Source organism: Nesoenas mayeri (assembly GCF_963082525.1).
Source record: "Nesoenas mayeri genome assembly, chromosome: 19".
Lineage (NCBI taxonomy): Eukaryota > Metazoa > Chordata > Aves > Columbiformes > Columbidae > Nesoenas > Nesoenas mayeri.
The window spans coordinates 4393772-4416952 of record NC_137568.1 but is presented as its reverse complement, the minus strand read 5'-3'; the positions used below and the strand labels follow the sequence as shown (position 1 = coordinate 4416952).

The 23181-nt window shown below is 41.1% G+C and overlaps 1 protein-coding gene across 1 annotated transcript; it reads right to left on the bottom strand.

The window, feature by feature from the left end:
- Positions 1-777: 777 nt before the first annotated feature.
- TOM1L1 (target of myb1 like 1 membrane trafficking protein) lies at positions 778-22003 on the bottom strand (the record flags this gene model as incomplete). The annotated part of the gene is made up of 15 exons (XM_080356753.1): positions 778-859; positions 1788-1860; positions 2147-2234; positions 2715-2772; positions 3293-3389; positions 4242-4344; positions 5795-5855; positions 8206-8339; positions 11761-11877; positions 12549-12656; positions 13849-13968; positions 14370-14519; positions 19498-19576; positions 21722-21806; positions 21946-22003. The coding sequence occupies 15 exons, from the start codon at positions 22001-22003 to the stop codon at positions 778-780; spliced, it is 1413 nt and encodes a 470-aa protein (XP_080212879.1).
- Positions 22004-23181: the final 1178 nt, after the last annotated feature.

The window sequence follows — 23181 nt, the reverse complement described above, 5'->3', positions numbered from 1 at the left end:
GCTCATCTGCATTGTAGATGATTGGTTTTTCCTTCACCAGAACAGCAATCTCTGCAGGGCAGGAACATTGAAGTAAATGATTGATCCCCTCCAACATTTACTGAGTAAATAAAAGCAACAACAACAGAGGAACAAGCAGGGTTTTTTTTTTGTGTTCTGTTAAGTGTGGATAACAGCACCTTGTGTCCCAGCTCAAGTTCTTACCAAGACAGAAATTCAACTATATTGTGGGCTTTTAGGAAAAAAACAGAATCTGTATTCAAAATATGACCATAGGAAAGGAACAGTGTATTTTCAGATATCTATCAAGAGGCTTCATTTTAGAAAAGTCATCCATATAAAAACCCATCATAAATTTCTAGGGAGATAAGCACAGACAGCAATGAGGCCAAAATAGAAATTGGATTCTGCACTTTCTGTAAACGTAACATTCTATTTTGTTTTGTTTGCTGCATAAAGGGGTAGAACAGCAAAAGAGAGCAGTTGGAAGAAAAATCTTTCTTCTATAGTTGCAAGAGTCCTTTTTCTTGTGTCAGGTGTCAAGTGTTAACTTCATACATGGGTGAATTTGGAAATCATATTTTAAAGGCCCCCAAAATACTCAAAAAAATTGTGCACATCACCTTGAAAAATACCCAGGCCAAGTTATCAAGGTATAGATTCAAGTAACTCTTCAGCTTCCACAAAGCTTAATATTCCGATAGTTGTTGTGTCCGAATAGATAAACTGTTCTGTTATTCACTTGTATGTTATAGGAACAGCTGCACAGGACCAGCATCAGCAAAAGGCTTCACCTCCACCTTCAGCATCCTTTTTAACTTCTGCCTTCAGCATGACATCAATTTCTTCATAAATAGCTCTGAAAGAAGAGGAACAGGGAGACTCCTGCACCACAGTTGTTTCATTTGGACAAAATGCACCAACAAAATCCTGCTGAAATTTGAACTGCTAAGAGTTTATAGTCCCTGCCTAACAGGGTAGCACCAGTTGTAGGATGCCCAGGTTTCCATGGAAACAAAGAGCCAATCCCGTGGTACTTCTGTGGTTAAACATTTCATGAGATACCTCTGGACATCATGACTTTTGGTGAAGTCTGGAAATGGGACTGCAAAATACAAGTGGTCAGCATGCCATGGTCATGCAATTACTAAACTGAACTTCGTTGAGGATTTTTCTACCTCAGAATTCGATGGTTCCTCAGAAATAAGGTTTAGTGTAATGGCTCAATTTTTTTTTGCAGTTTACTGGCAAAAAGGAAAGTTCTGCCATCTGTTTAGTTTCATATTGGTTTTCTATCTGTCTGGCCTCTGGAAAGCCTCAGCATCCACTCCTTTTTGTAAATTACATTTAAATTGAGGATTTTCTTGATATGCAGTAGAACAACATCCTTAAAAAAACATGATTGCAGTGAACAGGAATAAATTTGGTCACCTTGCCCTGGAACCACCTGTGTTGAAGTGTCAATCAGCTTCCTCCCCTAGGACAATTTCCATGTTTTAGTCACCCTTTTATGTCACTGAAGAGGATTTTAGTAGCTAGTTTTTGACACAGCATTACTACTTTTTTACAGATTCTGTTCAATGAACACACTACAGAAGTTTATTCCTTAATTGATTATACCCAAAATATCGGAAGAAAATTTACAAAACATTAGTACTCCAGTTGGTCAGTTAACAGTCTGAAGAGTGTGGTTTGGTTTATCACCCAGAAGAAAAAGCCATCTCAGAAGCCTTCTTGCATTTGGCACCTAAGAAAACTGTAAATCATCTATTTTAAAAGTCACTTACTCTGTGGGAGCCAAGGGATCAAATTCCATTATCTCGTAGTAATGACTTGACTGTGACTTGTTCTTTGATCCAGCTGCAGTATAAAGACAGGCACATAAATCCATATTTAAAGGTAAATGAAAAGCATGCTTACTGCATGTTACTTTTTTACATCTTCCTAAAAGTGGCAGATTAGCTCCGACATACCTAGTTGTTTTAAATGCTACAAAGGACAGATGCGTTTAAGAGAAGACATGAGGAATATGAGATTTTGTTAATGTTGCTGCTCCCACCCTTTAACAGCCATTATGTAAAGCCCTTAAGTTCTAACAAGGAAAATACATCTCCGTGAAGGTTAGGTGGTCTGCTTTATTCCTTACCTGCTGGTGATGGTCCATTTAACGATGTAGTATTTCCAGTCTGTAGATTTACTGGATGCAGAGGCACTGGGCTTAAGAGAGTCGCCAACTAAGGACACCAAGCAAAACAGCGCATCACCATGTTATTCTGTGAGAACTGGTTTGACTTAACTTCCATAAGTGCTGACTTCTCTTTAGACTCTCAAACTATAGCAGGTAAATTCTAAGGTCAACAGTTACCAACCTAACTTATCACCATAAAAACACTAAAAGATGTTTTGAACTTATCTGTAGCACACTAATGTGTGTGGAAATACTCAAATACACAAATAATACAGCAACTGCTTTCCGCAAACCCCCCACTGAAATTGTGCTGGACCTAAGAAAATATGCTTTCATATTGGCATCTGTGGTAACAGAAGAGGAAAGTTGGCCTGGTCACCAAATACAGTGTCCCCTGGTGTACGGAGAAGGGCCACAGAGTAGATCTTTGTATTGCATTTGGACAGTAGTCAGGGTAAATCCAAACAGTTCTCATTTTGACAGTTGCCAGCAAAGAATGATTGTTCTGAATACAAGTGTTACTCACATTGCTATATAAGTGTCCAGCTGGGTTGCTTACGCTATTTTGTGCTTCAGTTGCAGATCTAGGAGAGAGTAATACATTGAAAGTGACTGAGAAACTACCACAACTGTACATTCTGCTTATTATATTATTTTTTTGCTGGTCTGTCTTTACCTTATGTCACAACTGACAGCAGCATGGGCACATGGGCCAGCGGCCCATTCACATAAAAAGTCAGGAGCTACAAGGACACCTCTCCTACCTTAAATTCTTCTCACTGACATGTACAACTCATCTGTTTCTCACTTTCACTGCAACACTGGCAACACTCAAGCAGAAAGTCATAATATCTCAAGTATGTTTTGACCGTTGAGATAAATTTATGCCTATGACTAAACACTGCTGCAGGAACACTGTAATTTTAAGCATGTTAAGCAAGGTCTAGCACACAGGTAGTTTTCACTTGTTTTACTGGCCTAACGTGGAAAAGTAGTAAATCAGTGTTCTCAGAGCATACTACAAACTCATTAGACGAATTACAGAGTACTAATAACTCTGAAGATCTGTTATCCATTACAATTTCTTGATAAGAGATTACTCACGGGAATTGCTGAGCTTTTGTAGCAGTTGGTAAATCTAGCTGTGGATAAATTGATGGATGATGCCTGTTTTTATCTTCAGGGTGTGCAGACACGCAATCTGAAATTCAAGGCGATAATTAACGATCATTTAAACATCATTAAGTGAACGTTAGTTACTTGTACTATGAACATTGATAGGGTAAAGTTTTGTTTGGAAGGCATATAAAGAATCTGAAACAAATTGCTGTTTATAACATGAGAGGCAAAATCTTAACTCTGAGAAGGTTTTAGATGCAACACATTTATCTCCTTTAAATGTCAAACGCCATCATTAGTGCTATACATGGTAGATACCACTTAAAACTCCTTTCACGATTTCTAAAAGATGGACATAGAACTATTGGCATTTATTCCTGGGGGCACATTCACACCTTTAATTTCAATATATGGACTCCCCTAGAGCGAATAAAGGAAGAACTTCTGCAAACAGTAATTCAAGGTACCCAAGTGAGGAGCTTTACTCACTCCTCTGACTATGGACAAAGTCTGAAGTTAGAGGAGATGTGAACAGTTTCTAACACCAAGCGCCTCCTGAAAAACGTTGGAAACCAAGAGGGCATGAGAAAAGCCAATCTCTGTTTCGTCCTTCCAAGTGTACAGAACACACAACTACCACAGTATTCTGCAGGCTTCATTGTAATAGGAACCAGAGCATGCTTTACTGTTCAAATTTAAGTAATGGGGAAAGAGAAGATTCTTGCTTCCACTGTAAACAAATTACAGGAAACCTTTTACTGTCTTTTTTCCCATATACATTGGTTCTTCTTTTAAGGAGATATAAAGAACATATTTAAAGTTAAGGATAACTTTTGTTTTCTTTCTTACAAGAAGCTTCTTGATTCCTCCACTATGCTATTGTTGGTTTGCTTTAGGACACCAGACCACAGGGAAATGCCAATTCATCACTTACTAAGGCCCGAAGGAGATGCTGCAGAGTCAGTTTTCGCCACTGTTGACACGGGAGAGAGGTCCAGGAGATCCCTTGAGGGCGCAGATGGCTGTTTGCTGTACAGCTTCACAGTGGAAAAGGAATAAAGCTTGGTGCGGTTTTTTTTTGTTTGTTTGTTTTGAAAGGAACTTGTTAAACAAATTGCTGTTTTCACAGAATATAAGATTTAAAATCACAGTAATAAAATTTGGCAAGTATGAGAGAAGACCGGGAGATAGATATATATAAATATATATATACACACACAGATATATTTTTTTCCTCTTTTTTTGTGCATGTGGAAGATACCCCATGAAACAAAACAATACTTTCCAGAAAATACCAGTTTGAGGAATGTTGCCATTTCAAAAATTTAAGGAAAACAATCCTGAACTAGGAGTAGGACTCAATTCTAAACAGCAATTGTCACCTTACGGAAATACAGGTTTGACATTGACCTTCTGATTGATCTTGAGCAATTATTTTCATGCCACTTATTTGGGTTTTGATATGTGATATACACTTTGGAGACTGATTTTTTTCAGTCCTGTTTTGGATAGGAAAAGTTCAAAATCGTGACAATGTTTCATAGACACAGAAAAGGGTTTCCTTTGTTTCTCCAGTGAATGTGTTAGAATTAAAAATGTAGCCAATCAAAGATCTTAATAAAACCATATGCTTGAGTCATATGGGTTTGGTCACACCAGATTAACAAAAGAAAAGATGTATTTTAAACTTGGAGACTCCTGAGTAACATAAAAATGTTCAGACTGCACCATTTGGACTATTAACTAACCCAACAGTATATCCATCAAGCAAAAACATCCACCCACATAACCAGAATGTAGTAATAGCAGCTTTTCAAGGAAAACAAGATCATCTTCTACCTTTTTCTTAATAATTGTCAGCTGTATTTCAGCATTCACAATGCAGTCATTTTCATATTGAGGCCTAGGCAGCTATACAATTATGGCTTAGCAGAAGCAGAAACGTGCAAAACTGCTTTGGGCAACAATCATTAACAACCATAATTATCAATCAGTGAAGGATAGTCATTAAAGATTTGCTACAAGCTATTATTCATAACTCAGAAAAAGGTTTGACTCAAAAAAACCCCCCACAACATCAGTAATAATGAATTCTAATAATGTAGTAATATTTCAGTCTATAAATGCTTAACAAAGAACAAATGAAAAGAAAAATAACAGTTCTTAATTTTGTTCATGGCAGATAATAGTGTTTAGCTGTGGAGGTAATAAACCAGCATTTGAACAGATCTCTTTCTCTCTCTCTCATTTTCCTGACCAAGCTTCCACCTTAGGTTTGACATTATTTGCTACTTTATTTATGTGCAGTTGCATTGAATTCTGCAAGAGAGGCTTTAGAAAATCCACGAGCAGTACCAGGCTGCTCCCTCCTGTACCTCTCAACTAGAGAATAAAATTCTGCATATATCAAAAGTGTATTTTTCACGATGAACAGAAAAAGGAATATTTACAGTCCTGCAGTTCACAAGTTCATCTGTAATTACTCACCTCTGCGCGTTCACGTTGTATCCTCTGATTCTCCAAAAACCGAACTCTGTTCCGAGAGAACCTGTTGGAGTTGCAGAATTAACTGTTCATTCTGATATTTCTGTGATGTTATTTGTAAGAGCAGGAAACCAGTTATGATCCAAGTTTGATTATCAAAGCACTACGGGTATTTTTTCTCTCTCAGCACTACAATGTGACTCTCTCCAGCCCAGGGCTGTGGTCCTCTCATCACCTCCTCTAACAACAGTTGGTTTGTTCCTGGGCTCACTTTTGGAGACAGACACCTGTTTCTTCCGTAACAAAACTGACAATGAAGTTGGCCTCTGTTCACACCAGATGAACATGCACTGTGCCAAATCTGTCTCCTCCTGACCAGAAGACTCTTCCAACCGAGCTCCAGGAAGCTTCAGTCCTCAGAGATTCCCCATGTTCCCTCACACCATCTCGGGACAAACCACACATCTACTCTGGGACACAGCCCTCTCATTAGTTCAGGCATTTGAAATCACCTTTTACAAGAACTGGAAGCCAGAAAATCCACCTGCATGAATATTTATGTACTGGCAGTTGTAACAGCGCTGCAATGGGTGCAGAGGAGACCCAGCCAGTGACATTGAGCACCCACAAGGTCCACCCATTTCAGGAGTCAGAGCCTTAAGCGGTACAGACATGAGACCATCTACACAACTGCACTTGCTATTCAGGGTTACCATACTGGTGAGGCTCACAAAGACAATATATATATATATGGGTAGGAACACAGGAAAAAAAGCATTCCAACTGCAGAACATAAATATTTATCTGAAATACAGGAAGAACCAACAAATTGGTGGAGCCACTAGAGGGAGTCATCGTTACACACACAAGGCTGGTTTATTGCACAACGGTGATTGCTCCTGATTTAATTTGGACTCTATGTTAATAACCAGAAACAGAGAATGCAGCATGACTTGTCTTCAAACTATACACATAGTATGAAACAGATGCAACTTGTTAAAATTAGTTTGTCCTTTACACATCTCATTGCTCAGAGGGAGTTCCAAAGAACAGATCTTCTGCAACAAACACTAAACAAATACATTTTAATACTCATCAACTCTAAACCAGGAAGACTCATTGCGTATGAACTATAACATTATAGTACTAAAATGCAGTTTTCTGTCCAGTTTCACAATGGCCAATTAATTGCTCCTTCAATCACCAGCTGACTCTCTCACAAGGAGTTTATTGAATTATACCCACAAGCCGCTATTCACAGTTCAAGAGGTTCTTGGCCTCGCCAGTATTCATCAGTCACATAAAAACTGTAAGCCCACATCTGATTTCAGTGGATTTACAGAAGCTGAACAGAATCCTATTTTTGCTCTACTAAAACGAAAAACTTCCCAAAGCAAGTAGTGAGCACACAAGGTGGTTACTGTAAAATACACTAACACTGCTGATGACACAAGATTTAAGGATAAATAAAAACTAAACGTTGTCAAGATTAGGCCTAAAGTTTGGGCCATGACACCTAGAAAAATTAGTGATATTTTCAGTGCATCATTCAGAAGAGGTTTAAAAAGAAAAGGTTACTAAATTCTAAATCTGCTAAATTTAAATCATGAACCATTGTACTTGATGCATAATGATTTCTAGAACATTTCTTAGCCATGGAGGAGATAAACTACTTAACATGGAAGGCTAGTTCCCATTAAACCATAATAGTCTCCATGAGTATATTCACTATGATGTTTTGGGAAACAGTACTGGAATTTTGAGTTTGAAATTAATTCCTGTTTTGCTAGCATCTAGTCATGCTACCAATGATCTAAGAGACAAACACACAGGATGTTAATGCAAGCACTGCAGTGCTTCTGTGTGTAAAACAAACAAACATTTTCTGCTGTAAGACAAGTAGAACAGCACATTTCAATCCAGTTGAGAAAAATCAAGCAACTCTCTTAAGCATGCAATGAGGCAGAATGCTATTCCATGGCTGGTTTCTGCAGTAAAGCTGTCAAAGTTGCTTAAAAAGGAGAAGAAAAATATTCTTCCCTGGAAGTATATACACTTAACAGAGATAAGGACCATCGCCAGGACCAAAGGATTTATAGCAGACTGGTGACACTGTGCACCACCAAAAAGGAATGTCAAATACCAAAGTTAGTTTTGCTTACATGCCTCCGTCTGATTTCCCTGTCTACACTGTTCATTTGTTTTGTCCCATTCTAATGGTTCTCTAACTACTTTTGCAAGCAGTGTTTAAGGGAAGGCAAATACATAAAATTATCTTTTTGCAATATATATTTTCTGGATAAAAATCTGCCTTCTTTTTGAGGATCAACATTAGGTGTAGGGACCATCTGTGTCCATTAAGTGAGTTCATTCTGTTATGACACCAAATGTGAGGAGAATGGCCCTGTCCTTACCTTTCATGTCCCAGGAGGACATTATTCAAATCTTCATTTACTTGTATTAACTCAACTATCACATCTTCATTCTCCACTGTCACCAGCAATTCCATGATCCTCTCCTGCATCATCCGACAGGTCTTATACAGTTTCTGCCAGAGGAAGAAAAACTAAACTGTAACTGTGATCACCCAATTTGTTCAGTTCTGGAGAAGAATGATAAGATGCTTGAGCGCTGCAGACTCACAAGTATCATTCCTTAATTTATACAAACCACACACATACCAAACGTTGAAAATTATGCTATTTGCATGTCTTTGATCACTGCAAGGCAGGTTGACAACTCCTATCATCACAGCCAACACGTCTACCCCAACCCAAGCCCTACCTCTTGACCCACCTTTATTTTCCAAAGATATCTCTGTCTCTAAAGTCAAAATTACAAATTGCAAAATAACAACGACACCTCTGCGTGATGCAGGGCAACTTTGATTTGATCTTATTTGAAGCTGATTAAACTCAGCAGGATGCTTCACATGGATGTAATGGATGTGATCCGGTTCAACGTCTGCTTGAAGAAAAGAGAATAGTCTGAAGGGCAGGAGTGCTCTGTGATGCAAATCTTGAACTCTAAGAGGGGAAGTTTGGATGCACTTATTCTACGCACTTTTTGAGACAGTAACACAAACCTATTAGAATCAGCTGATTGGGGAAATGATGAGAGTTTACCGAGCAGAATTTTGCATTACTGCCAGCTGAAATGGAAGATGGTTTATTTATATTCCTCTCCACTGCAGATTTTGCATGTTCCAAGAAACAAATTCTTTAGCAACAGGAACTTCATCTCAGCCAACATTTCCCACCCCCCACAGTGCGTTTGCAAATGCTGGCTGGCTCTGCTTAAGAAAAAAGGAAAAAAGAAAGAAAACTACTCTGTTTGCACACTACTATTCAGAAATTGTTCTGGTATCGTTTTCAAAGTGATCCGATTTTTCCTCAAAAACCCCATATACTTTGTGTAAATAAATGATTTATGTAAAAAGAAATTTTGCACCCCTTTGCCAAATCTACGTAAGGATTACAGAGTCCTGTACCTTCCAGTCGTGTATCTTCAGAGCCCGGGATAAAACACATAGAAATGTATTCAGTTTAACATCAGTAATTTAAATTTGAAACCTGTCCACACTTTACTATCTGATTTGCATTTTAAAAAGTGTGTTGTTTCTTATGACTCCATTATACAGGCAAACTTTTGAATAAAGAAACTGAGATACTAATTTCCAGCATGGATTTGCCAGGTTCTGTTCCCACCCAATGACGCCTGCACTCTTACATGTTGAAAACTGGGGTTTTACAATGATTGACTGCCAGCTGGTGTAACGATCACCAGAGATTCCAATGAATTTGTGATAATTCTTACCAGCTCATGATCTGGACTTAAATTCTACATTTCTATCAGGTATGTCTATGCACTAGTTTGTGATTCTTTTTGGTGGACACTGCTTCAGCTATTCTTCAACTACTGCTGCTGGTCGGCACAAGATCTCAAGCGAGATCTGCCACCTTAAGCCTTGTTCAAAACAGGGTGGAGAACAGGAGGAGCTTAACCACTAATGAAGCCACAGAACTGAAAATATGTTGCACCGAGTTTACCCTAGCAGATTTTTTTTTTTATTGAGAGATTCCAGATACTCTGAAGGACTGAAATTTAATATTTGCAACTTAAAGCCTAAACAAGCAGCTCTTTGCATAAAGGACATTGTTCTCTGAAAACAAAAACCTAATCCAAGCAATCCCGGTAGAGCCACAAACAAAAGAGAACATTAAACACTGCTAAAGCAACAAGCTTGCCATGCTTAGTGCTTTAAACCATCCGGTGCAAGGGGGAAAAGAACAAAAAGAACAACAGTGAAATTAGCGTGGAAGGAATGAGTTTTTAGTCACTCCCCCACAAATGGGAACTCCACACCCTGTCCTCAAACTTTTGCCAACAATTTTATTACTGGGAGCGTCAATAAGAATCCACTGGTTTACTGTGGCAACCTAATCTGTGCGCCAACATGCCGAAGGGCTGTAGTAGGAGACAGGAAACCAAGGACATAATTTTCCTGTTTCACAACCCGAAACACTTCCCCTGCCACGGATGGACAGAGGCGGCCGAGCACACCAAACCAGCACAGTCTCTCTGGCTGGTTAAATCATCGAGGCCAGTTTGCACCTTGGCAACCTCCCTGATGGCAATAGCAGTACAGAAGTATTGTTTATAGAACAGCCATAAGTCGGCTGATTAGGTGGCGTCCATCACTGGCATAACCTATACTCTATCCTCCCGTGCAGGCAAAACAAACCCTCTGTGATCTATTGCAACAGCTGTTTGCCTTGACTGTGTTTAAACTCTACTCTGCTCACATCCTTGCTTCACAGGCCTTTCCCTTCTTGGACTTCAGCTCCACAGATCTCTGCAAAAGAGACAGTGTTGGAGATGCGAGGAATTCCCAGGGGAAGAAAAACCACTGAGAGGTTGCGTCTGTCTCCTGTCCGGTTCCCCCAGCCCAGCAGCACTGCCTGTAAAGATGCGACAGTGGCAAATGTCTGCTGTTTCTGTATCTCATCTCCAGCTGTGAACCAACCCATAAACAGCACAACCTCAAGGGCAAACCAACAGCACCCAATCAGGGTTCCTGGCAAAGGAAAAATTCTCCACTGGGCAATAAATGCACACCGAAAGCTTGCAAACAATTAGCTCAGTTCTCCAAAACATTTAATGCTGACAAATTACCAAAAATGCTTCCTTATCATAGAAGTTCAGAGGCAAGTTTAGAAACAGAAGGGTGTGATAAAAGCTTTTTAAATTCTTGCAGACAAAATGAAACAGAAAAATATCCATTGATATAGGTCACTATCGCAATGCTGAAGTAATACTGCATTTTACATTTCTAAAATAGAAAATACAGCACAAGCAAGTAGAAGAAATGACGTCACAGGAGGAAGAATGCGTGCACGTTCACTGTCAAATCTAAACTGGACTATTGCAATACACTTCCTCCAGGCTACACTTTAAGAGTACATGGATTCATCTATAGCACAGCGAGCTCCCAGTCTTTGAGGTCACGCACATAAAACTAATGTTTCATATTCTTCACTGGCCTTCCGTCTGCCTTGAAGGTACTGGTAATAATAAAGAGAGCAGAGAAATCTCCAGGACGGATATGAGAGACTGTGTCATCATCTATTTTCCCACAAAGCAACAGCGTTCAACTGGAATGTTCTCGGGGCTGTTTGACAGAACATGCTTAACAGAGAATGCTCTATTATGAAATGCTTTTGCCCTTGGAATTCCCTAGAGCTTAAATTTGCATTGCAAGCTGTATTTTCCTTTCTTGACTATCTATAATGATATCACGGGAAGGTGAAGGCAACAGGGGAAAGCTGAGCAAAACCAGTGACAGAAACCTGTTGTTGGATTCTATTTGGCAATCTGGATCCAGATGTTACAAGAAATGATACAACATATTTTAAAATCAGTTTTGACTAAATCAAACCAATAGCCCCTACCAAAGAATTGTCACATACCTGTAAAAGATTCATATCATCTGGATTTTCAGAGCCAGGAACATTTTCTTTCAATATTGATGACATGACTCTCACATTCATTTTTGCCATATCCAGTTCACTGTACAATTTCCCAACCTGTTAACAGAAGAGAATACTGCGTAGGTGAACCGAGCAAGCAGAATAATTCTTAGCTCTAGTACATACTTTCTTCCGCCTTAGGTACAATATGGGCCTAATTAGCATTATTTCACTCTAGTAACATACCATGAAAACTAATGGAATTAGCTTAGCTTTTATATTCGAAATCAAACTAAGATCCAAGGATGATAGTCCTCTCATTTTCCTTACAGTTAATCCCTCTCGATAATATTACTGTTAGTCTTTTTAGTTAACCACAGGCCAAACAGGAATGGAAGTGTCCTTTCCTTTCTGCCTTTTATAATAATCTGTTCACACAAGCCTTATGCAAAAGTAAGTTTGGCTTTCTCACTTATCTTTGAAGTAACTTTTACCGATTTGCATAACAACATTGTAAGACATCATTAGATATGCTCATGCTTGCGTAAATGATTCCACTTTCTGGCCGGGTACAGCATGGCATTTATTGAACTCACTTCTGCCTACTTTGCTTTTGAACACTGCCGTATAAAACATCTTCAGGAGAATGAATCTAAATCCCCAAATACAGAACGATGCCACTTGAACTGATGGTCCCTTCCAGTGGTCTAAGCACCCAGGCTGTCACAATCGCACATCACCAGTACATTTCCATGGACCTGCCCCCTTCTAAACCTGTGGTACTGCACCTGCTCCGCGGTCAACAGTAACGTTGGGCCTGTGGGAAGAGGCAATAAGGAACGATTTGCAGGATTAGCAGAAGATGGTGATGACTTTGTAGAGGGCTGAGATGAAGTCTGAGGAAAGATAAGAGAGCAGAGCTTGGATTTAACAAAAGAATTGAAGAACACATCCAGTTGAGAGAGCTGCAAAGCATCTTTGTCAGACTAGACAACTAGGCATTAGCTTTCTCATAATCAATACTCCCAGGGAATTTGTTTAGCAAGGTCTACAAGAATAAATCTAATGACCATTTTGTAATGAATGAGGCTTGGAATTCAGATACTTTTTAAATGGGTTTACAACGAAATTCCATCACAGGATAAAGTGGGAAGGCTAAGACCAGGCTGACTCCTTGAGCTCTTAAGCCATCTAACAGCTTCCCAAAGTGCTACTGCAATTTTACAATGAAGGATAGAATACAATCACACTTGGAAGCAGTGGAAAGGTCAGGTGGGTAACTCTGGGTGTCCGCAGAAGATGAACTACAAAGGCCTTCTGGATCAAAAAGCTGGAACACTTCGTCTGCAGAAAGCTTCACGTGCATTGCAGTTGAATTAAAAAAATCCAAAACCCAGCCTGCACACTTGAAGTCCTTCACTCTCTACAGACTTGAGCTAAAAAATGCATTCAGGTCTGCTGTTGCTGAGATCAACAGAAGGTTTGCAGCTGGTTTTAACTGACAGATACATGTGGTACAGAGATTAGTCTCTACTGTACTTGGTGAGAAAAAAAATAAAATTGTCTATCAAGAGCATTCTCCACACAGCTTGTTCAAACAACCTTTCAATACGTAAGCTTTTGTACATTCTGCTATTCAATAAGAAAAACTCAGGATAAATCTGAATTATTCCTATCTGCTCTATCTGCATCTTACTCATTTTAGTTGAGGCTTTCAGAAGTTGACAAGTTTGGAGCACTCAGCTTTCATTCATTTTGAGGTAAATGGCATACCAAAATCCTTTACACACTTTGAAAGCCTCAAGTGAGAGATGATTCCTTTTTGAGAACACATCCACTCATCTGAGCTTTGAAATATAATAAATAAACTATTATATAGGCCAGGTTTCTTTGTTGTTATCTTAGCTGTTATAACTGAAACTATTTTCTGCTCACATGCTTAAGTAGGTTGGTCATATTGTGCCCTGGAGCACTTAAATAAAAAACACAACAAAACAAACACACCTCCTTTATCTACAGAGCTCAAACAATTAACACATCCTGTTGCTGATTGACAATGGTTAATGAAGTACCCTTGTGTATCCCCACCTTGGGTCCCCCTCTGCTGGTGGCAGAAGACGGAAACTCCACTCCTTTCTTCAGCAGTTCTAGATAAACTTCTTTTACTTCGCTCACATCCACCATTCCTTGGAAACCTCGGGCCCACGTCTAGTTTTGAAATAACAGGAACAGAAATGGACAGTCAATGGGTCAGACAAGCGCTTCTTAAACAAGTGCTCCTAAGGGCAGGTCAGTCCCTCCATCCACTCCCGCTATCGTGACTCCACTGGGAGCAGCAGGAACCACCAGAGCTCCACAGTCACCTCTCGTCCTGCTGGCTCAGTGGGGACACAGACTGGGACAGGAACAGAAAGGGTGGAAGCTGATGGTTTCCCAGTTCCCTCCCCTTGTCTTCCAGCCTGTGCTACTCCTGCACGCAGCAGGAACAGCAAGAACAGTCTGCCTGAGGAACATGTTCCCATGAGTATGTTATAGAACAGAAACGGGCTGCATCATTAAATGTTTACCATGCCACAGAGACAAACACTTACTGTTTACTCCAGACTTACCATCACAAAGGTCAAGATTTTCTCCTGCAGGTCAATCGGCAGGTTGTATCTCGGATTCAGCAGTTTCACCAGCTTGTCTTTACAGAAATCTTTCTTCACAACTAACGACTGGAATCTTGGGCCACAGTTCTCTATACACATGTCAAGCAGCTGCACACACAAAAAGCTTCTGTTAGATACTAGGAAAAAAAACCCCCACCAAACAACTTGACTGCTTTTGTTTCCTTTTGTTTAATTTGTTCCAAATGTTATGGGGAAGTGTACAAATGGATATGAATGAATTATTGCCAGCCACCTCAGTAGAATGTCTGATGAGGTTACTACAGGGAACAGTAACTCACTGTGTGCACTGTTACACCAACACAATACAAAATGAGATGTGTTAGCCAGAGTTATACTATTTTTTACAGAGAAGTAGGGTCACACTTGTTTCCGTGTCATAATAATTACTGAACACATGGTACCTTAACAGCGTGAAATTTGTCCATAGCTTAAAAAACAACTTGTATGGATTTAGTAATAGAATTAGTTCAACGCCTAGCACATAGGTACCCTGGTCTGACAGATTCTGAAGAGCTCTACAAGAAAATAAGGCTACTAAATGCCTGTCTTTTGATCCGCCCTCTGAGAAACTAATGAAAAAAAAACCAGAAAGGAACAAATTCAACAACTCAGAGCACAATTTCTCCATGCGTTTTAAAGGTCACATTGATTTGAAACAGAAGAGATGAATGGTTCCAATTGTCAGATTCATCTTCACGGAAGAAGTCTACTTCCAAAACTCTGCTTGGAATGCTCAGAGCAGGATCCCTGCAAACAACATGCCCGCCCTACCAAATATAGCACTATGTGATAATGACATAATACTTCTCCTTTGTGTACCTGAAGGTGACTGATTATAATTCCCATATTACAGAAGAGTTATCAAAAGCTGTCACTGCATCCCAGTCACCTGAAATCAGGCCAGTACAAGTCTCGATGGGAAACTGGGGTCAGATCAGGTGCAGAAGCAGGAACAGAACTTATCTTCCCTGGCTCAGGAGATTGACTACAGGATTATGATGCCCCATGTAGAGAAAAACAGTCACTCTCGTGCTTTTTGCTCTTCAACAATATCTTTACTTTCCATCCCAATTTAAGAGGGAAGATAGAAAGGTGAAAGCAAAGGGCAGAAGTTTAAAACAGTTTGCAAATTTCATGGGTTTTGAGACAAAACTTCCCCTGAATCACACAACAGACAGATATATTCTCAAAAGGCTACACAGAATTTAAAGGATGCTGTTGTAATCTTGATAAAAGTAGGTTAAATATATTTTCCTATTCAGAGCAGACTACATTTGACTAAGTTGAAATAATTTTAGTAACTCATTTTCTAGCCTCAGGACTTGGGGATTTTTCTCCCAGTGTGACCAGGAACTTACGGGAGAAGAGGCTTAAAACCAGAAGAAAATATATTGCTGAACTGAAAACAGAGCAGAACAAAGAGACACTGGCAGACTGCTGTGCACAAAACTAACAGAGATAATTACAAAAAAATCTTGGCTCGAATCATTATTTTTCATTTGAAAGAGTACATGAAACATATGCTAATAAACCAAGTCATTTGCCTGTGCAGTACTTCAAAGATGGTCTGTGTAAAACATTTTCAACCCAGTGCATGGGAAATTTGGTATGCTACTCCCTAATATTAATTCCCTACTTAAGGGACTGAGTATTTACCCTCTGAATGAAAGTACTGAACTAATGGGTCAGATCCTCCACTCAATTATGCCGGTACAACCCACTCGCTCAGAGTGAAACTCAGCTGGTGTAAGAAAAAGAAGAGCTTGACTCAATTATTTTTAACTGGACCATTCATGAACAAGCCACTTTCATGGTAATAACACCTTTCGTTGGAATTTCAGTGTGGTTATTTCACATTGCAAATAAGACTTCAGCTTCTCAAGCAGTTCCACTGGAATGAATAGATCCAAGGTGGCCAAGTCAACCACTGCTCCACACAGCACAATGGAATCTCAATAGAAACACGTTTTAATAACAGAAAGGGCAAATTAGCTTCAACCAAAGCATTAAACGTCCTCTAAATGACAGGCAAGATCTTAGAACTGTTAAAATTGACAGAGCTGCTTCTTTTATTCCTACTCAATGTCCTTTTCTTTTCCTCTTTGCCCACATATCCCATGAAGTGTAATAAAATTGACTTGGATTTTTGATTGGGGAGCAGGAAGGCTCTCTCATGTTTTTGTTTTTCAGATACTTTGCTTTGTGAAATGATAATTTAAATTTAAATCTGAAGGCCACATTTGCCATGCTATATTATTTTTTTTTTTTTTTTACATCTGAAAACTTACATAATATTAAAAGGAAAACCAGAAAAAAGCCTAAGTCAACAACCTGCCCCCCAAAAAAACCACAACTTTCCAAAATTTAAATCTAACCAACAACTTCCTTTAAAATATTTTCCAACTACATAGTGCAGAATGAAACAACAATTCCATCTTAAATTTCTCCCCACTACTTTGTATGTCAGAGTGTGCGTGTGGACACAGGTACAGAGCGGGACACGCTCAAACTGCTCCGGCATGTTCTGTTCAGCACCTGAGACCTTACCAAGCACCAGAAGTTGGGCACTGTGTAAATGCTTTACAGACCCAAGGGAGACCTTTGGAGACAGCTGAACAGGTGTCTCGCTGTGTAAACAGAGTTTAGGTATCCAAAGTCTGCTAGCAATAAGGAGTCAAATAATGCATACGCACTTTGTTGGATTCCTGCCTGAAAATTCTAATCCTATTCACCGTGACTGACAAATCACTGCTGCCAAGACTGATCTCATGGCTTTATCAAAGGCTGTGCATGGAGCAACTCCGTGTTCCAACACGCACACACCTCGAGCCACGTGACTCCGCAAGCAGCAGGTAAGGTCCCTAGATCAGAGTACACAAAGCCAAGCCACAGCCAACACGTTATACAGCTGGCACTCACCCTTCCTCCTCCAAGTAAATAAACATGCGCCTGTGAGCCAGGAGGAGGAAGGCACTGTTGAGATTTAACGTCTCGATGACAGAATCAGGGCTAACGCGCAGTCATGCTACTTCAGATGAAGACTTTCACATTTCACTCTTGTGTGTATTCTCTGGGAATAAGTTCCTTTGGCAGTTTCATTACTAAGATTACATTCCAGAACTTCAAGGTTGAGTAAACAAAAGTGGACCAAAGTACATTCCAAAAGAAAAGTGATTTATAGATCTGTTGCCTTCTTAGTTTTATCTAATGTAGGTAGGAGAGACAATTTGATGTAAAGTTTCAAAAGCTGGAAGACCACATTTACTGTAGGAAATATAGGCAATATCTTACAAAGCAGGAAGAAGGAGTGTTAGAGGAAAGGCTGGCACTTATTTAAAAAGAAGGAATTAAAAAAAAATACAGAAAAACAAACAAACAAGAACAAAAAAGATCAAGGAACTCAAGAAGAAACCTGCAGTCAGAAAACAGCAACTGGGCCAAAAGGATGTGATTGACTGGAAGGTACAGTTACATGTGTACAGGTGAGTGGGTGAGAGCAGACTTGGAGAAAGGGACCTGGAAGGGTAAAAAAACCAGTGTCAAGCTACAAGCACAACTGAAATGTGGTACACACTCCACCTGTAAGTAAATACCATAGGCTTCCAGGTCAGTGTGGTAAAGTTCTTCCTTGGATACACCTGAAACAAGATTCTTTTCTCACTTTTACATTCTTAAGAGCTAAGCTATAATGTCACCTTGGGTATATCTGCAGAGTAAATATCCAAAGGGCTCCAGAAATCCAAGCATTGGGTTATCATAACTCCAGCTGACTGTGTTAGATATTCAGTAGAGGACTAAGGTGCACAAAGACTGCAGGAGAAAGCAAGCAGATCTGATACAGGATTGCAATTACAGTGGAAACCGCATGTTTCTGTTATGCAAACGCATGGAAAACACAAAAAGTTGACTCATGAGACAGTGGAGGAGGAAGCCAAGAAAGAAGTGTGGAAGTGGAATGAGCTGAAGGTATATACATCAGTATGTGTAACACATTTATCTGCATCTCTAACTTATCAGGAGACCCTTGGGCAATTCCTAAGTGACCTACAATTCAACAATGTCAATCACCCATCTTCCTTAATCACTTCTCAGCATATATTGATATAGATAATGATTTTGCACAACAAATACCAACCTCATGAGTAGCACCCAATGTAATGCAGACAGGCCTCTACAACATCAAAAAAGGAAACAGCAAAGAAAATACTTCTAGACAAATAACGAAAGACACAAATCCCCAACAACTTACAATACAAATGGTATGATTCTTCTCAGAGCTGCACTCCTAGTAGTCAAGAGTAATTCAAGTGGGGAACCTGGGAATTATGACAGTGTTGGGAAGTTCCTGCTACAGCCTTTGTTATCAGTGTGGTGCAAAACAGAGAACTATGGAAACGTACTCCAGTAAATCTTAAATTGACTGAAATCACAACACTCCTCCAAACTCTGGGACAGTTTGGAAACAGTCAGATGCTGGAGGCCAGGTTATCTCAAGTGAGGACATTCCCAGCCGCTCCGACCTTTAGTCATAGCATCTAAATCTTTTGTGGCTGACCATGTGCCTCGCTCCCTCGCTTAACTCACCACTGTTACCCTTTCATTCAAGCTCCTCATTTATACACGATAACACCTTTACAAAACAAGTACAGCACATTCTACCACGCTGCATACCACGCTTACTTTAACTAAGATCAGTACCACAAGGTGACTAATGGAATGGTCAAATGTGGCTTTTACGTACTATCCCAACCTCTGTATCTTTCACAAACAGGTGGGGCACTCACAGAGGGACGGTCACTAGAGTAAATAAGGACTATACTATTTTACATAGCACAGGTTTGGGGCAGAGGGAGAAGGCTACATTAAATTTAAGAATTTGAATCATCCAGGACTCCATGGAACACAAGTAGACCATCTGATCTGCACTGTGGTAGCACTGTACGCACAAACAACAAAGACAGAAAACATCTCGGAGAGTTGCATCAGTGATAATTTGCATGCCGCCTTATCGTTTAAAATGTTTTCCTTCTTAGCGTCTAATTAATATAAACATAGCTGTACTTACAGACAGGGTAAGCCTGATTTCCTTATGGTTACAGTTTTTTGAAAGCTTTTTCTTTAGTGCTTTAACCGCATCTTTAGGCCTGTGACAAGAAATTAAGTAGAAAAAGTTACCAGTGAAGTTTGATTGTTTTTCTACTTCGCAACTTCATCCAACAGCCAAAAATACTGGCCTGAGATATGGGACTAAATTCATCCCTGTATTTACACCCACATAAAACTAGAGCAATTGTCCCATTGATGTCAGCAACATCACTCCAGTGTTGAGCTGGAGTAACAAAGCAGTGAATCAGGTTTGTTACTGCAGAATGTGTATTACTCCAGAGAATTGTGCAGAGAAATAAAGTTATTCCCCTCTACAGTTTCTTCCAAAACTATGTTATTTCACTGCTATACAGTAGATTTACTTATCTAGCATTTATTGCTGTGAAAGGGAACAACAATTATCAGCTGTATCATGTATGATGCAATTAAAAAATATTCTCCTGGGAGTGCTGTCAGGGGTAGAGGTGTCTTGGTCAGCTTCCAATCTTCTAATTGCAGGATGCTTTTAACTCATCTGAGTAATTATCATGTACGGATGGACAACTCATTCCACCCCAGAGATAGTGGCATTTCTGGCCCAGTCATTTTGATTTCTATATATACACCCCATATCTTTTAACTATCTTTGTAGGAGGAAAAGGGTGGAAGATGGTATCAAACTTACCATGTGCAGGAAACAGTTTTGCCTGATTACTATGGGCTATCTATAGTGTTCAATTATTAGGGCCAGCTCAGCACTCGTGATCAACAAAAACAAGATGTCCTAAAGTCTCTTCAGGATCTCTCTAGCGCCTCAGATGGAGCAACAGGCATAAATACAATGTTTCAATAAGAAAAAAAATAAATTTTTGTCGAAAAGGTTTCAAAGCCAATGAAATTAAATGGAAGTTTACCATTACCGCATTTTTCAGTTTGAATGTTGTTGTATTTCATCAGAAGAAAGAAGAGACTGCTCTATTTTTCTTAATCCTTTGTCACACCCAGTCATACCAGTTGAGCATCAAGTGATGGACAAGAGCAGAGAAGAAAACTTTCCTTTGCAGAAAGCTGTACCTACTACTATTCCATTCCTGCTTCTCTTACTGAAGCATCTGCAAATGCTCTGGTCAGAAGCTGGATATTGCATTAAAATAACCATTTGCCTAATTAGACACAGCAGTTCTGCTGTTCCTCGTATCCTGTTACAGAGTGTGACTAGTAGTAGTTGCCTAGGAGGAAGTTCTGAGGAGTTCCTCTGTAAGCATAAGCTGTGCACAAGAGGAAGTAGTTTATTTAAAAAAGCTCTGTTGCGTAGAAGCTCTCCATAAAAACTAACGCTGAGGGTCAAAGCGTGCTGCTGCTAATGGCAATGAGCAGAAGGGAGTTATTATCAACCTTCCAAGCTCTAAGAACCACAGGTGAGAGTGTGGGCTCCAAAAAAACGAAAGGAAGGAAAAGCTGATAAGAAAAAGAAACCTGCAGAGAAACCAAGGCATACCTCAGTCTCCTGGAGAAAGCTGTCCAGTTGGTGTTAAAATCTGCCACTGCTAGCAGCGAGATCTTGCAATGCAACGCTGCAGCAGAACTCATACAAGAGTAAATCTTCTCCTCCTTTTATGAGTGGGAAAAAGGACACACAAAGCAGCAAGTGGCTGAGCAAACCAGAACGGGGCCGTTCAGTGCAAGGAGCCACTTCTGTTCCCAAGAAAGTGCATAATAGGGAACTGTGATTCAGTCAAAAGCACAGAGTTTTAAATAGTGTTGTTGGCAACCAAACACTCAAGGTTCTTTTCCAGGCTGGATGTTGCAGAGCATGGGGGTACTTCACTTCAAAAGTGATACAGGCTATATGAAATATGTTCAACTTAGATGAGAAACCCACATTATCACCTTTCTCTAAGGCTTGTCTATGGGGAAGGGACCACAAGTCTAATCCCTGCAAGTCCTGATGGCTGAGCAAGAAGCACCGAAATCGGCAAAACTCTTCCTAGAACCAAAGACACCTGCTCCCTGCTGCTATGTTGTTCTGGGTAACTTTACATAGGCATCGCAGGCCACCTGCTCATTGTGCCCTGCCCTCCAGCAATGCTGGTGCTACCCCTGTGATAAAACCCGGCTGTTCTCATCTCCCCCAGGAAGAGGGGACAGGTCACAGCGCTGCCGGTCCCTCTGACCCCAGGACACCCCCCTCGGGCCCCGCTCACCCCTCCTCCGTCGCGTTGATCACGTCGCAGATGTGCATGAACTGCCCCCACTCCTCCGTCTGCAGCGCTCCGAACGTCGCGCGTTCTGCAAAGCCAAGGGGACCCGCGGTATAGCCGGCCGGGGACTCCGAGCGCCGCCGAGCCCCGCCGGGAAGAGCGGGGACGTACGGTCCCGCCGCCTTCCTCACAGGGACCGGCGTACCCCGGCTCCCCTCGTTACTCACCGATCAGGCTGCCCACGACGGTGCTGAACGGGTCCTTCGGAGCCTTCCCGAAAGCCATGGCCGCTGCCCGCGGGGTCGCGCAGCCTCTGAGGGGCAGCCCCGTCTCGTCCCGTCGGATCCGGCCGCTCCCCTCCTTCCCTCCCTCCCGCCCCGCTGGTCGCTCCCTTCCTGGGACGGGGGTGGAGCCGCCTCCAGGTGCCGTCGCGGCTCCTGGTTGCTGATCACACCCGGGCCGGGCGGGCAGCGCCGCCCCCGCGGGTCAGCGGGAACGGGAGCAGCCCCCTCGGCCTCGGAGCGCGGCCCTGCCCGCCAGGGGGCTCCGGCCCCTCCCGGCTGCCCCTCCCGGACGGGTGAGCCCCGCACAGCCCGGCCCGCAGCCCCCATTGATTTCCACGCGAGGTCACGTACCCATGTCCTCCTTTTCCTGCTCTTCAGCCGGCGTTTAACGTGCGGCGGGACCCCCATACTCATGGCAAACTCGGCGTTCCCACCGCAACCTCCTAAACGGCTGAAACCACGAGGAACTTGGTATTTCATAAAGCAGAGCTCAGAAACATCTGGGTCGAACCTACCGAGGGGCCCCAGCCCACCTGTTGGCACCTGTGACTTTGACACCTAGGTTAACTTCAGCGGAAAGGGGCAAAAACCACCTGCCTCGCAGCACTCACTCCAAGGAGCTGATCGGTGTTGCAAAAAATACAATGACAATTTTGCCTTTTCCAGTATTTTGAAGAACTTTCTATAGCAGAACTGGCTTTAAAGGATCAGCTTTACCATATAAGTGTTAAGACCTTCACTTCAAGGATGAAACCACAGAAAATTAGGCTTTTCAAATGCATCAGGATAGAATGTACACTTCTAAACTGATGCCCGATGCATTTTGCTTGTTAAATTGTTTACACACAATTAATGTATTTTAAAAGATGACAGCAAATGCACCGGGAGTGACAACTTCTGCTACACCGTACTGCACAATATGCACAGACACATTCCAAACTTTAGCATGTGCTGCTATGAGATCAGCGGGGTTGGCCGCTGCTCCTGCAACATTCATTTTTTTTCTCAAACCCATATGTTATTTGCTGTTTCACGGATTTAACAGGAACAGATGCACAGGTCTCCAATAAGCAGGGAAGAAAACCAAAGCAAATGAAAGCAAACCAGTGCATGTAAGTTACATTCATAAAGTGCATCCTTCATGTTATGTAGGAACCACTAACACATTCCCCTTAGCGC